The sequence below is a fragment of the Jaculus jaculus genome, chromosome 13 (genome assembly GCF_020740685.1).
Source record: "Jaculus jaculus isolate mJacJac1 chromosome 13, mJacJac1.mat.Y.cur, whole genome shotgun sequence".
NCBI classification, from domain to species: domain Eukaryota; kingdom Metazoa; phylum Chordata; class Mammalia; order Rodentia; family Dipodidae; genus Jaculus; species Jaculus jaculus.
Genome location: NC_059114.1, coordinates 15,651,410 through 15,667,512, shown reverse-complemented (window position 1 = coordinate 15,667,512; position 16,103 = coordinate 15,651,410). Strand labels below are relative to the sequence as shown.

The 16,103-nt window shown below is 47.5% G+C and overlaps 1 protein-coding gene across 2 annotated transcripts in view; it reads right to left on the bottom strand.

The window, feature by feature from the left end:
• The window catches only part of Gcn1 (GCN1 activator of EIF2AK4), a 72,040-nt gene that overhangs the window by 52,629 nt on the left and 3,308 nt on the right, over window positions 1–16,103 (bottom strand). For both annotated transcript variants that reach the window (XM_004664139.2, XM_045132002.1), the window contains exons 2-15: window positions 11,553–11,655; window positions 8,797–8,860; window positions 8,214–8,345; window positions 7,687–7,795; window positions 5,801–5,899; window positions 5,581–5,715; window positions 4,486–4,554; window positions 4,247–4,355; window positions 3,675–3,749; window positions 2,823–2,951; window positions 1,903–1,953; window positions 1,453–1,551; window positions 1,036–1,209; window positions 137–289 (exon numbers count right to left, since the gene is read on the bottom strand). In XM_004664139.2, the coding sequence (XP_004664196.2) occupies window positions 137–289; window positions 1,036–1,209; window positions 1,453–1,551; window positions 1,903–1,953; window positions 2,823–2,951; window positions 3,675–3,749; window positions 4,247–4,355; window positions 4,486–4,554; window positions 5,581–5,715; window positions 5,801–5,899; window positions 7,687–7,795; window positions 8,214–8,345; window positions 8,797–8,860; window positions 11,553–11,655 (1,501 nt within the window). The remainder of the gene's footprint in view (window positions 1–136; window positions 290–1,035; window positions 1,210–1,452; window positions 1,552–1,902; window positions 1,954–2,822; window positions 2,952–3,674; window positions 3,750–4,246; window positions 4,356–4,485; window positions 4,555–5,580; window positions 5,716–5,800; window positions 5,900–7,686; window positions 7,796–8,213; window positions 8,346–8,796; window positions 8,861–11,552; window positions 11,656–16,103) is intronic.

The following is a 16,103-nucleotide window of genomic DNA, read 5'->3' as shown; positions in this document are numbered from 1 at the left end:
AGCTGCCTCCCCAATGCCGCCCTGAAGCTCATCCCTACAGAGAACGAGCAGCTGACAGGATGACGCTAAACATCAAGGCACTCCTACCACGGACTCTGAAGGGGTCCTGGCCGCCTGGCATTCTGAACAGACTTACCGGCCTGTGAGTCAGCCACTGAAAGCTTGCAGAGTAGCAAGGCTGCAGCAACCCCTTCAGTGACCACAGGAACCTGAGTGCTCTGTGAGGCCGCCTTCTCTACCGTCTGCATGAGCAAGGGCAGAAAGTCCAAGGCCTGCAGTAGGGTGTCACCTGTGGGCAAGGACAAGCATCTTACAGGCAATCCTGACCTTCAGGGGTAACAAGATTACTTAAGGGGCTGGATGGCTTAGCAGTTAAGGTGTTTGCCTACAAAGTCTAAGGAGCCAGGTTTGATGGCTAAGGACCAGGTTCAACTCCTCAGGACTCACATAAACCAGATGCACAGGGCGGCACATGCATCTGGAGCTCATTTGCAGTGGCTAGAAACCCTGGCATGCCCATTCTCTATCTGTCTTGTTCTCAAATAATAAATATGAAATTATTAAATTTATAAGAAAATGGATGGATCTGGAAAGGATGATACTTAGTGAGGTAACCAGGCCCAGAACGTCAAATATCACATGTTCTCTCTCATATGTGGATCCTAGCTACAAATGATTAGACTTCTATGTGAGTATAAATAAAACACACAGCAAGCATTTTACTGAGCCATCTTCCCAGGCCTCTGACTGATAGCCAATAAGAGGTTCAAGGGCTCAGAAGGAAATGACATGATGCGAAAGTGAATCAAAAGGGAAAGTAGCCGGGCATGGTGGCACATGCCTTTAATCCCAGCACTTGGGAGACTATGGTAGGAGGATCACCATGAGTTCGAAGCTAGCCTGAGACCACAAAGTGAATTCCAGGTCAACCTGGACTAGAGTGAGACCCTACCTGGGGGGAGGGGTAGCACAGGATGGTGACAGCCAGCTCAGTCACACTGCAAGCAGGCCTGAGACCCACAGGAGGCATCTTACCTCGGAAGGAGGCCAGCATGCACTGCAGGTAGGCATGCCTCACTGCAGAGGTGGAAGTTTTAAGGCTGAAAGCTTTCTTGAACCAGTCAGTAAGCTTCTTGGGCACTTCTGTAGTGAACCGGTTACACCAGAGAGCCAGGATGGAGACGGCGTGTACCAAAGTGCCTTCATGCACTAGAACAAGTGGCATAAGTCCAGTCGGTCTGACATCTTATAACCCATCAGACCACTGCAAACAGTGCCAGAGAGCAAGCGGAGACCCAGGGAGGAAGCGGTGACCTGGCAGACAACTCCCAGCCCTGCTAACGCACAGGGGTGGAGGTGTGACTTCAGCAAGGGATTGCTGGGAGGCTCCCACTGTGAAAACCCAGTCAAGAATGGGTCTGGACTGCACACGCCCGTGCTGCAAAGAATTACCTTCCTGCTGAAGGAACGGGATGAAGAGCTCAGCCACAGCTCCATTCAGGACTTGACCAGAAGGCCCAGATACCACATGATGACTGATGCTCCCAATCCCTGAAAGGCAGATTCCCTGATTGGCCCTTCAGCTGCACAGCCGAGCAGGCGCATCTTCCTGCCACTGCCACCACGGCACTCCAGGTCACAGACCTCGTCGGGTCCCCCGGCAGCCGTGCCTCTCCCCTGGCCATTACTGACCCTCCTTCAATTCTCCTTCATAGTCTTGCCTTTTATAGAAGCCAGGCCTCTTGCCACGCAGGCAGGCAGTAGAGTCCTGGGAGGCAGGCTGGCACAGCCAACACTGTCAGAGAGGTCAGGGTTCAAAGAAGAACTAGCCTTACCTGAGAGTTATGTTAAACCTCCCCCATTACTACATCGCAATGCCACGACGTGGGAGAAATCCCCTACCTGAGAGGACGCTCATCTTCTGGGCTACAATGGTTAGCTTTCCCTCTGAGCCTGAGAGGAAGGAAGCAAAGGTTCAAGTTCCTATGCAGCCACGGGGTGACACATGGTGCATGTAGACTCAACAGGTAGCCTTTCTGGGGTGATGTTGGATTGAAAAGAACACCACCAGCTTTTGGGAAGTTTTTTGTTTTTGTTTTTTTTTTTCAAGGAAGGGTCTCACTCTAGCCCAAGCTGACCTGGAACATTCACTGTAGTCCCATGCTGGCCTCAAACTCACAGCAATCCTCCTACCTCTGCCTCCTGAGTGCTGAGATTAAAGGTGTGCACCGCCCCGCCAGCCAGCTTTTGTTTTCTGACTTAAAAAAGTACTGTATTCTTACAGATAATCTGAGAAGACAAATATTTTAAATCACCCATGGTCCCACTACTCAAAAGTATTTCCAACATCTTAGTATACTTTTCTTTTCTGGCATTCATACAAAAGCACACACACTTAAAAACAAAACTGCACCAGGTGTGGTGGCGCATGCCTTTAATCCCAGCACTCCAGAGGCAGAGGTAAGAGGATTGCCATGAGTTCAAGGCCACCCTGAGACTACATAGTGAGTTCTAGGTCAGCCTGGGCTACAGTGATACCCTACCTTGAAAAAAAAAAGAAAAGAAAAAAAAGAGGAAGAAGGAAGGAAGGGAAGAAAGAGGGAGGGAAAAGAGAGGAAGGAAAAAAGAATTGGAGGGAAGGAAGGAAGGAAATAAAGAAAGCAATGCAAACATCATCCCATCTCCACTGCCTTGTGTGTACTTGTCCACGCACACAGGGACATGATCCGTGGCCACACAGCATCACCACGAGCAGATTCAGAATCAACTTCTTGTCAGATCAGGGCTCCAGGGGAAGGCTGAGGCCAAGAAGGCCTGCTTACCTCCCAGGATTGCAAACAGATGCTTGGTGAGGGCCTCTGTGGCTGTGGAGTCACTGCACTGGCGGGCCAGGTTGCGCAGGGCCAGCACAGCTTCATCCATCAGGCGGGGACTGTTGGATTTCAGCTGATCTGGACACAAAGAGCAGAGCTCAGGGTTACCAACAGCTGAGTATGCAGACACCAGTCCTCTTTCCTATGGCCCCATTCCTGGTTCTATTCTTATAAGGACTTCAAAAAAGAAACTGTCTGCCCATGTAGGTAAGGTTAAAACCTTGTTTCTACCCTGAGCTGTCCCCTAGCCTCCCCCTGCCCCTTTTAAAATATTTATTTGAGAAAGAGGCAGAAAGAGAGAAAAAAAAGAGGAAGGAGGAAGAAAGAAAAAGAAAGGGAAGAGGGAGGGAGGGAAGGAGAGAAGGGCGCACCAGGGCCTCCTGCCAATGCAAATAAACTCCAAATACATGTGCCACTTTGTGCATCTAGCTTTAAGTGGGTACGGGGGACTGAACTCAGGCCATTAGGCTTTGCAAGAAAGCACCTAAACTGCTGTGCCATCTCTCCAACCCTCAATTTATATTTTTTAATATGTATTTTTCTTATTTTTATTTATTTGAGAGGGAGAATGGGTGCATCAGGGTCTCAAACCACTGCAAATGAACTCCAGACACATGTGCCACCTTGTGCATCTGGCTTATGTGTGTACTAGGGAATCGAACCTGAGACTTTAGGCTTTGCAGGCAAGTGTCTTAACTGTTAATCCATCTCTCTAGCTAACCCCCTTTTAATATGAATTGTGACAAGTACAACCAAACCTCAAAGGACATCAAGGGACTACAGAGGGGTTGCCATACTCACTAGCCAAGCCTTTTACAATGTCCAGGGCATATTGGCTGAGATCAAGTGTCACTGATGCCAGCAGACTAGAGATGGCTAAAGAAACAGAAAATAATTATCACATTATCAGCCTTGAGAACCAATGCTCATTTTCATCCCATTCCTAAGCACATACTATCCGCCCTGTTATTCATCCACATGTTCAGACGGCTACCCTTCACCCCTAGAAAGTTACAAGGGTGTTACATCCTTGAGCCAACACTTATGACCAAGATAAGCAGGGACAGGCTTAGCCCTCATACTCTTTGGTTCAAGTGTGGCCTTCACACCAGACTGTTTAGAGAAGAGGCTCTTAACATGAATGGTCTCCAGAACGTTCTCCAACCCACACAATTACACGCATACTCTTAAGAAAGCCCATGACTTTCAACATAATTTAGAAAAGGGCTCCTGATTTCTCCCATGGTCCCTACCATGTAATAGCCAATACATGTGACTACTACAACACAAAGTGCACCCTGATGCCAAGTATCGGGAACGGAGGCTCAGTCAGCTCGTCCCCTCCCCACCCCATGCACACAGCAGGAACCCACTCTCAATAACATTCTCTGGGCTCCGCAGCAAGGACTTCTGAATGGTAGGCAGAATCAGATCCTTAAACTCCGAATGGGACATGAACCGAAGCAAAGGGGCACAATTATCCTACAGAGAGAGAGAAAGGGGGGAGTCAGGCAGTACCCCATCCAGGAACAGACAAGAGTAAAGGGCAGTGCAGGCTCAGAATTTCAAGTGGGATCTGGCTGGGGTGAGGGTGAGCTTTCCGTCCACTCACCAGCAAGTACTTTGGAGGCTTCGCTTTGCTTATCAGCACATTCTTCACATAGAAATCCAGCAGTGCACTCTAGAGGACACAGAGACCTGGCTAGACCCGGACCTTCCAAGGTGATCACAGGCCAGCTGTCGGAGCCTCCAAACCCAAAAACTGCTGGGCATGGTGGCACACAACTTTAATTCTAGCACTTGGGAGGCAGAGCTAGGAGGATCACAAGTTCAAAGCCACCCTGAGATTACATAGTGAATTTCAGGTCAGCCTGGGCTAAAGTGACCCCATCTCAAAAAAAAAAAAAACCCTAAAAACCAATGCCTCAAAATCTCTATGTTAAGCACAGAGGTCCCATTGATTATAATAGCACATTTAAAATTTAAAAATCTGAGGCTGGAGAGATGGCTTAGCAGTTAAGGTGTCTGCCTATGAAGCCAAAGGACCCAGGTTCTATTCCCCAAGATCCACATAAGGCAGCTACACAAGGTGGCACATGTATCTGGAGTTCATTTACAGTGGCTTAAGGCCCTGGCACATCCATATTCATATTCTTTCTCTCTTCTCTCTCTCTCTCCCTCCCCTTCTTTCTATCTCTCAAATAAACAAAGTAAAAGAATTTAAGTCTTCCACAGGTTTCCATGACAAAGCCCTTGGCATAGTTTCGGGTCCTGCCAACTGTATCTGACACTTCTCTCATGCATTCCCACCACCAGCTCTTCTCGCCTCCTCTGCCCTACATGCATTCTCACACCACCTCACACGCTAACTCCTCTCCTCCCCTCAGTCCTTCATGACCCACAGACTAAGTCAGGTACACCTTCTTGCACTTTTCCTTCATAGCACTTACTCAGTTAAAACTAAGTGGCTGGCTGACTGTCTAATATCTCTTCTGACTCAGTTCCACAGGGATCACAGGCACAGCGCTCAGTACATAGGAGCTGCCTGATAGAGATGAATAAATGCCTTCATGAATAAACAAACCCACCATCCTACATCATAACTACACCAGGATTTCCAAGAAAGAACTTCAGACCACAAAGGCAAAGCAAGTTCCCACTGCCTTCCTCCAGCAGCAAACCCACTGTCACCACACTGGGTGCTTGCCTTGTGCCGATTGACCACGTCCATCTCCTTGTGGCTCGTGCAGAACTGCACCAGCAGCCCCAGCATGCCAGCATAGCTCTGGTTGGGTTCCAGGCTGAGAATGGCTGACAAGTACTGCTCCACCAGCCCAGGGTTCTGAAGAAGTAGAAGATGACAGGGGGTCAGAGGGCAGCGGGGCACATTAGAGCACCAGCCACCACCTCCCAGTAGCGCCCATCACCTCTTTCCACAGCTTAGTGAGTTTTTTCACAGCACCATCCACAGCATGCTTGTGGGAGCCGCCCAGCACCTCCAGCAGCAGCAGACACTGCACCTCCACCTGCATGGGTCAGGATACAACACAGGGTGTTCTATGGCATTCACAGCCTCTCAGAGACTCATCCATTGTCCCTCTAGATCCCAGCTTCATCTCCACTAGGCCTCCTCCATTCCACTCCAGCCAGATCCTCTTTCCTCCACCCCCCACCCTCAGTGCTGCCCCTCACCTACACTGTTCCCCTGAGCATGTACTGAACTATTGTTTCATGACAAAGAATACACGCGGGGCTGGGTGTGGTGGCGCACGCCTTTAATCCCAGCACTTGGGAGGCAAAGGTAGGAGGATCGCCATGAGTTCAAGACCAAACAAAGAATACACAGGAACAACACAGAACAAAGAAACCAGTACTGAACAAGTAAGACGTAGAAAGCTGCACATGGTGGCGCGCCTTTAGACCCAGCACTCTGGGAGCCTGAGGTAGTTGGACTGCAATGAGTTTGAGGCCAAGCTGGGCTAGACTGAGACTTTTTTTCTGAGATAGGGTCTCTCTCTAGCCCAGGCTGACCTGGAACTCACTCTGTAGTCCCAGGCTGGCTTCAAACTCACAGAGATCCTCCTACCTCTGCCTCCCGAGGGCTGGGATTAAAGGCATGCACCACCATACCCAGCAAATGCAAAAAGTTCTGATTACACAAACTAGAAACAGAAGAGACCAAGGTGGCTAGAAACAGAGTTGAGAATGAAAACATCTTTTTATACCTGTTGAAGAATTTTTTTGTAATTAAAGAATGTTTAATTGGTGGCATATGCTTTAATCCCAGCACTTGAATGGCAGAGATGTGAGGACTGCTGTGAGTTCAAGGCCACTCTGAGACTACATAGGGAATTCCAGGTCAGCCTGGGCCAGAGTGAGACTGAACCTTAAACCCCCTCCAAAAAGAAAAGAATGTTTCTAAGCATATCAGTATCATATTCAACTACATGGGAGAAGCTGGGCACGTACCTCAGTTGGTAGAACACTTGCCTAGCATGGACTAAGCCCTGTGTTTGATTCCCAGGAACCCATAAACTGAACATGGTGATACACTCCTATAACTCCAACACTTGGAAGGTGCAAACAGGAGGATGAGAAGTTCAAGACCAGTCTGGAATATATGAAACCTTGTCTCAAAAAAAAAAAAAAAAAAAAAAAAACAGCCAAGCGTGGTGGCACACATCTATAAAACCAGCACTCGGGAAGCAGAAGTAGGAGGATCACTGTGAGTTCAAGGCCACCCTGAGACTACCTAATGAATTCCAGGTCAGCCTGAGCTAGAGTGAGACCCTACCTTAAAAAACAAAAACAAAAAAATCTACCTTACCTACTAAGTACATCAAGATACTGAAGAGAACCTCCCCACCTGGCATATCAAGCTATCTCTAGAGAACAGACATTTGGAAGGAGAAGGAACAGAAAGAAAGGAGAACTTAAGGACCAAGACAAAAGCAAGAATTCCACCTCAGTGGAATTCCAGTCCAATTCCAGTGACCAGTTCAACACTGAAACCCAAACACCATGATTAGTATTGCTGCATCTCCTGGCTTCCCTGGTTGGGGCCATCTTGCCCATGTACCATGCAGATAGGCCCACATTTCCTGTTCATCAGTGTGGTCCAATGCCAAGCACCAACCACCATGCCTGACAGAAAAGCTCAAAAGCACTAGTGAACAGATGAATGTGATTACACTGTACTGTGCCATATCCCAGACACAGGCTGCAGGACAAACTAGACAAGTGTGTCACTGGCATGTGACACCTTCTAACTGTCTGGAGTTGACCCTTACTGCTCCAAAGAAAGGGAACCTACCAGTTTGTTCCAGATGTCACCATGCCTCTTGGCTTTTGTGGGAAAGACAATGCGCACTAGAAGACAGGTCCAGGTCAAGGCCAGCAAGGCGGCTGAGCCGCTGCTCTTACTGCAGAGAAGGGAGAGAGGCTTGAATGCACAGCAGCCTCTACCTGGAGGACACCTTCACCCATGGCACAGTACCAAGGACCTTCCCTTCGCCTAATGGGACACAACATGAAACCTGCTCCCATTATAATCTGTGACAATTCAGGACAAGGAGTCTGGACCTCATTGGTCAGGGTCCCATCTCTTGGCACTTGCAATCATAAAAGCAAAAAGATGGCTTCCCCCATGCAATGCCTTGTCTACTGGTTCCCAGCCCTGCCCCTCAAGAGAAGTGGCTTCCCCACTCAACCGGCCATCCTGGCTCCCCTCTCTAGTCTAAGCGCCTTCAGAGTGTACAGGGTTAAGAGACCACTCGCCTGCACCAGCCTACCTGAGTAGGACCCCTCCAACCCCTAGAGGCCACAGCCTCTACCTCTCACCTGGGAACACCTGCTTTAGAGCCAATGCCCGAAGACTGCAGAGAGTTCAGCAGATTCTTAGCGGTGGCCTCTGGCTGGGCCTCGGCCAGCTGCTGGATGGCTGCCTGCAGAGCCCTGCGGGAGGCTGCATCTCTAGGGAAAGAATTAAGGGCCAAGGTAAATGGTGGACTCAGCAGGGGCTGAGCTGCTTGGGGCGGGCATAAGGCACTGAATTCTAGTAGATTACAAAGGAAACAACCAGAATCCTAAAAGCAGCTGCTAAGAGCAAATAAACCATTAAGATTAAAAGGGCAGCATCTACATTTGTGAAAAGCTTCAAACAAGGCTAAAGGCCTCACACATGTAAGAAACAGACTGTCCACAGTGAGCTCTCATGACAGGCCCTCCCACAAACCACCTGTCAGGCAGACAGCGGCATCACTGTGTTCTGAGATGAGGAAACCAGGCACAGGGAGGTTGAGTAACCTGCCCAGGATCCAGTAGTAAGAACACGGACCAGGCAATCTAGCTCCAATGTATGGGCCCTTGTCACTGCCCACACCATCGCCCTGTACAATGGGCCCAAATGCTGGTTGGGATTCACCTGTATCGATGCAGAGTCAAGCAGAATAACTTGCACAGCCCCTTCACTGCTCCCTCTGGTAGATCTGAAAGCAAAGTTACAGAGATTCATCAACACACAACGAGGAACATCTGAAAAGGCAGGTCTTCTGCCAAACAGGATCTTATCACTCTTTTATCTTTGAGATGAAAATCTTCAGAAGAGGGCTGCAGATGTAGCTCCGTTGGTACAGTGCTTGCCTGGCATATATGAGGTCCTGTGTTCACTTCCCCAGCACCACATAAACCAGGCATTGTGGCACATGCCTGTAATTCCAGCACTGAGGAGATGGAGGGTCAGAAAACTGAGAATTTACAATTCATGAAGGAAGGTGAACTTTTTAACCCACTTGTATATCAAAGGCTACTGAGTGTCGGGCACTGCCAGGCATAGGCAGGAGCCTTCAGTAGACAGGCCTGAGCTGCCAGGCAAGGCTAAGGAACCCTGGGCTACAGGAGGCCACACCCTCTCCAAACCCAGCACACCTTAACTTAGGCTTTGCCCTGTGACCTCTGGCCAGTTGCCCAAGAAACTCCATATATGGCATCAGCCAGCAACCTTTGCACAGCCCATCCCCCCATGCCCTACACCTTCCCTTTGCCATTTGCCTTCATACTGCATGTATGTTCCCATATGCTAATTAGGCATAAGCGTACAACCAATCGCCTTAGGACCCTCAACTGCTTATAAACCCATTTCCCTGTTGATTAAAGCAAGCTGTTCACAGAGACTGTCTCCCAAAAGTGATTCTTTTGTGCTCACCACCATGGTTGCCTGGCCTTCAGGGGAACCACTGACAGTCCCCGGAGGACCCAGGGACTCACAACTGAGTACTTTACAAACCAAATTCACCATGGATATAGAATTTCAGGGCACCAAAAAAGCACAATCAGCGGATGTGGTGGTGCACACCTTTAATCCCAGCACCCTCAGACTACATAGTGAATTCCAGGTCAGCCTAAACTAATAAGACCCTATCTCGAAAAACAAAAACAAAAATAAAAACAAAAAGCACAATCATCCTCAAAAGATTCAGGGTGCCAGGCATGGTGGCCCACACCTTTAATCTCAGGACTCAGGAGGCACAGGTGGGAGCTTGTTTGCAGTGGCAGGAGGCCCTGGCACACCCATTCTCTACCTCTCTGTCTACCACCCCCCTCAAATAAATAAATAAAAACAAAGTTTGTTTTTTAAAGCAATGATAGATAAGAACCTCTTTAGTTTGAAAAGAAATTTAAGGGCCAGATGTGATGGCACACCCCTTTAATCCCAGCATTCGGGAGGAAAAGGAAGGAGGATCACCGTGAGTTCAAGGCCAACCTGAGACTACAAAGTACATTCCAGGTCAGCCTGAGCTGAGCTGAGCTGAGCTGAGCTAAGCTGAGTGAGACCCTACCTCGGAAAAAAACAAAAAAGAAGTTTAAGGGAATGGAGAGATAGCTCAATGGTTAAAGATACTTGTTTACAAAGCCTGACAGCCCAGGTTCAATTCCTCAGTACCACAAAACAGCACATGCGTCTAGAGCTTGTAGTGGCAAGAAGCCCTGGTTCCCTCTCTCTTGGACGCAACAGGGCCTTCAGCCACCACAAACTCACTCTAGATGCATGACCCACCTTGTACATCTGGCCTACATGGGTACTAGGAGTTAATCCTGGGTCCTTTGGCTTTGTAGGCAAGTGCTCTAACCACTAACCCATGTTTCCAGTCCAGTAAATAATTTTCTCATAAGGTTAAGTGTTGTTTTTAATATTTCATTTATTTGAAGAGGGAAAGGGAAAGAGGCAGACAGAGAACAGGTACACCAGGGCCTCTAGCCACTGGAATTGAACTCTAGCTGCACGAGCCAGTGTTTATATGGGTACTCCTTAGGCTTCGCAGGCAAGCACCTTAGCTTCTAAGCCATCTCTCCAGCCCCTTGTAGTAAGTTTAATAAAATTAAAGCACCTTGTTACGAATAATTGGTGGGGGGCGTTAGGAAACATGCATCTCTCAATCTTACTGATCTTGGGGTCTCTGACCAGCTGACACTTGTTACCATCTCACTGACTCCCACAGACGAGGCAAAGAAAACTGGGATTCCAAAACAAAAGATTGGTGTGTGTGTCTTTTAGAAATATTTCTGGTCGGGCTGGAGAGATGGCTTAGTGGTTAAGTGCTTGCCTGTGAAGCCTGAGGACCTTGGTTCGAGGCTTGATTCTCCAGGACCCACGTTAGCCAAATGCACAAGGGGGTGCATGCATCTCGAGTTCGTTTGCAGTGGCTGGAGGCCCTGGCGCACCCATTCTCTCTCTATCTGCCTCTTCCTCTCTCTCTCTGTCCATCACTTTCAAATAAATAAATAAAAATAAACAATAAAAAAAAATTTTTTTTTTAAAAAAAAACATTTCTGGTCAAGCCGGGCCTTTAACCCCAGCACTCGGGAGGCAGAGATAGGAGGATTGCTGTGAGTTCGAGGCCACTCTGAGACTACATAGTGAATTCCAGGCCAGCCTGGGCTAGAGTGAAACCCTAACCCCCTACACACACACACATCCCAAAAAAAGAAATCCAGTCAAAATGGTCAAAACTGTAAGCAGCATCCGCACCTATATGGTGATCTCCCCTTTCCCGATGTGTGCACTGTTTCAAGTCACACTGACTGTAACAGACAGGAAACAAAGACAGAACTGCACAGAACGGGGGGAGAGGCAACTTCTAAGGAGAAAACATACCTGCAGTATGTGACGTAAATACATACCTTTCCCAGCAACACACCTCCCCAGGTCACCCAGGATTTCTCTCCGTTCCTTCACACTGGCTGTGGTCACCTTCCCAGCAAAACGCTTTAGTGCCTCTGAAACCTGTGAACACCAAGCCCACAGACATGACCTCACCAGGCCAACTATTTATGGCCAGTAGCAGCCCATCCTCCTCCCACCCTGTCAAACAACCTCCAGACATTGTCAAACTTCTTTTTGCTTTTTTCAAGTAGGGTCTCACTCTAGCTCTCTCTCTCTCTCTCTCTGCTTCTTTCTCTGTCTGTCGCTCTCAAATAAATAAACAAACAAACAAAACTTAAAATGCCCTTTCCTTTTACCTTCATACATATACAGACAGAACTCAAGAGTTGAAGTCAAAAAGCTCTAAAGAGGTTTGCTCTTAAAACTAGCTCAGGACTGGGGAGACGGCTCAGTGGTAAAGGAGCTTGTATGCAAAGCCTGCAGGACCCGGTTCACTTCTCCGCCAGATGCACAAAGGGGCACACGCACCTGGACTTCATCTGCAGTGACAAGAGGCCCTGGCACTCTTTCTCTCTCTCTCTGCTCACAAATAATTATTTCTAATCTAGCCCCTCCCTTACTCCCCAGGGGTGACCATTTGGGCTGAGTAATGCGGTATATCCTGTTTTGTTGCTGTTTTTGTTTTTTGAGGTAGGGTTTTACTCTATCGGGCTGACCTGGAATTCACTATGTAGTCTCAGGGTGGCCTCAAACTCATGGCGATCCTCCTGCCTCTGCCTCCTGGGTGCTGAGATTTAAGGCGTGCGCCACCACGCCCGGCTCTATTACTCTAAAAGTGAAGGTAGCATGTGCTTTGGGACTACTCATTTTTCACTTTTAGGGCTATTCAACCTTCCCTGCTCTGACCCCACCACATCCTCCATTTCCCCAACAGAAATTGGTAGCTTTATAACATGGGCCAGCTAAGTAGTTAGTGATGTATTACATGTGAACAGTATTCAACGTCCACTAATGAACTGTTATTTTTCCCACCCAACATTTTTTTATTCCCTGGAATTAATAACTGCCCTTTCCAAGCTCACTTCATTTGACCTATTCCTACTAATAATTCAACCCAAACTAACATTTCAATTCCAGCATATTCTGTCCTTCCTTCTGCAAGAGATTTTCTGTTTTCTATCCTACTCAAACTTGGCAGGTGATTCTCTGCTGGGAAATATAGGAAATTACCCTAAAAATGTACTTTTTAAGGTGCTGGAGAGATGGCTCAGCAGTTAAGGTGCTTGCCTGCAAAGCCTAACAACCTGAGTTTGATTCCCCAGCACCCATATAAAGCCAAATGCACAAAGTGGTGCATGCATCTTGAGTATCTCTGCAGTGGTTAGAGGCCCTGGCACGCCCATTCTCCCTCTCTTTTAATTTATTTGAGAGAGAAACAGAGACAGAGAATGGACGTGCCAGGGCCTCCAGCCGCTGCAAACAACTCCAGACACATGCACTGGCTTACATGGGTCCTGGGGAGTAGAACCTGGGTCCTTTGGCTTTGCAGGCAAGTGCCTTAACAGATAAGCCATCCCTCCAGCCCTGCCCATTCATTCTCTCTCCCTGCCCCCCAAGATGTGGTGGGGTACACCTTTAATTGAAGCACTTGGGAGGCAGAGATAGTAGGATCACTGCGAGTTCGAGGCCAGCCTGAGACTACATGGTGAATTCCAGGTCAGCCTGGACTAGAGTGAGACCCGACCTTGCAAAACCAAAAAATAAATATTTTTAAAAATGGGGTGCTGGAAAAATAAATAAAAAATGGGGTGCTGGAGAAATGGCTCAGTGGTTAAGGCACTTGCCTGCAAAGCCTAATGATCTGGGTTCAACTCCCCAGTTCCCACATAAAGCCAGATGCACAAAGAGATGCATGCGCCTGTTGTTTGTTTACAGTAGCTAGGATCCCTGGAGCACTCATACTCCTCCTCTCTCCCTGCGTGCAAATAAAAAAAAATTTTTTTATTTAAAAAAATGGGCTGGAGAGATGACTTAGCAGTTAAGGCACTTGCCTGCAAAGCCTAAGGACCCAGGTTCAATCCCCCAGTTCCCACATAAGCCAAATGCACAAACTGGCACATGCATCTGGAGTTCATTTGCAATGGCTGGAGGCCCTGGAGCACCCATTCTCTCTCTACCTGCCTCTTCTCTCTTAAATAAATAAACATAGGTGCAGGGATAGCTAAGTGATTAAGGCATCTGCTTATAAAGCCAAAGAACCCAGGTTCGATACCCCAGGATGCACAAGGGGCGCACATGTCTAGAGTTTGTTTGCAGTGGCTGGAGACCCTGGCGCACATGTCTAGAGTTTGTTTGCAGTGGCTGGAGACCCTGGCACACCTATTCTCATTCTCATTTTCTCTCCCCCTCTCTCATCAAATAAATAAAAATTCAAAAAATAGTTTAAAAGTAAATAATATTTTTAAAAACCCCAAAAATGGGGCTGAAGAAATGGCTTAGTGGTTAAGGCGCTTCCCTGCAAAACCAAAGGACTTCGGTTCAATTCCCCAGGACCCACATAAGCCAGATGTACAAGGGGACACATGCATCTGGAATTGGTTTGCAGTGGATGGAGGCCCTGGCACACCCATTCTCTCATTCTCTCAAATAAATGAAAATATTTTTAACCCTCCCCCCACCCCGCCAATTTTTGTTTTTCCCAGGTAGGGTTTCACTCTAGTCCAGACTGACCTGGAATTCACTATGTAGTCTCAGGATGGCCTCAAACTCACGGTGATTCTCCTACCTCTGCCTCCCAAGTGCTAGGGATTAAAGGTGTGCGCCACCATGCCAGGCCAAAAAATGTATTTTTATGCTTGTGTAAAACAAACTCATTTTATGGAGTCTTTGCAAATGTGAAAATGTCCTACATTTATCTAGACTCAGAATTCTATGTTGAAATCATTTTCCTTCAGAACACTGATATTTCTTCACTGAGTTCTGAGCTATGGTTGTAAAAAGCCAAGCCATTCTTGACTATTTTTATTTATTTATTTATTTCAGAAGGAGAGTCAAACAGAGACAGAATGGGAATGCCAGGGCCTCTAGCCACTGCAAAGGAATTCCAAACGCATGTGCCACCTTGTGCATTTGGTTTACACGGGTACTGGAAAATTGAAACTTAATGGTAAGCCATCTCTCCATCCCTAGCCTGACTTTTTTTTAAGGCAGGCTCTTATTATGTAGCCCAAGCTAGCCTCAAACACAATCTTCCTCAGCTGCCTCGGCTTCCTGATTGCCGGCATTGCACAGATGAGTCACCGTGCTCAGCCAATTCTGACTTTTGATCTTTGGCGTTGACCTGGTTTTTCTCCCTAGAAGCTTCAGGATTTCTTTTTTGTTCTGGCCCAGGCTGACCTGGAATTCACTCTGCAGTCTCAGGGTGGCCTGAACTCACAGTGATCCTCCTACCGCTGCCTCCCACATGCTCTGCGCAAGTTTATTTTTTTACTTTTTTTTGCAAGTTTATTTTTTTAAAAAAACCTTTTTCTTTTTTTAAAGAGAGAATTGGTGCATCAGGGCCTCAGCCACTGAAAACAACCTCCAGACATTTGCACAGATGTTTGCACCATGTAGTGGGCATGGACGACCTTGCACTTGCCTTACCTTTGTGTGTCAGGCTCACATGGGATTTAGAAAGAAATCAAGCATGGGTCCTTAGGCTTCACAGGCAAGCGCCTTAACCACTAAGTCATCTCTCCAGCCCTAGAAAACTTTTTTTTTTTTTTTAAAGGTAGGATCTTGCTCTAGCCCTCTGGAATTTACTATATAGTCTCAGGGTAGCCTTGAACTCACAGCAACCCTCCTACCTCTGCGTCCCAAGTGCTGGGATTAAAGGTGTGCACCAGCATGGTCTTAAAAAACTTTCTTTTTATGTTTTATTTATTTTAGAAAGACAGAGAGAGAATGGGCTAGCCACCGCAAATGGACTCCAGACGCATATACCACCTTGTGCATCTAGCTTCTGTGGGTACTGGGGAATCAAACCTAGGTCCGTTAGTTTTGCAGGCATCTCTCCAGCCCACAAGTCTATTTTATCCATTGTACTGAGAGCTTTCACTGTAGAAACACAACCTTCAGTTGGGGAAAGCAAATTATCTGGTTGACCATTTCCTTGGCGTTGATCCCACACCAGTGTTCACAGCTCAGTGGGCTTCTGCTTTAGTGTTCAGGGAAAACCTCTAGTCTTTTGCCAATGTGGCTAAGAAAGACAGGGGTGTGACTGCATCTAAACCTGGCTTTCAACCCATCCTCAACTCAGTCCCTCCCCATGCACACTCCCTGGGCTCCCCTTTTGCAGGTTGGTTCTCAGCTTTCCTGGCTGTTAGATTAAGACTCGTTTCCTTCCCATTGTCACTGTGTGGCTGCCTCAAATTTACTGCTGTCTGTGTTCCTCAGTCTCTCTGAGGACGAGGACGTTTCTGTGTTGTGGAAGATCAAACAAGAGTCTCACACATTAAGACATTTACTCTACCACTGAGTCACACTCCAAGCCCTAAAATACTTTTTTTTTTTTAATTTTCTTTATT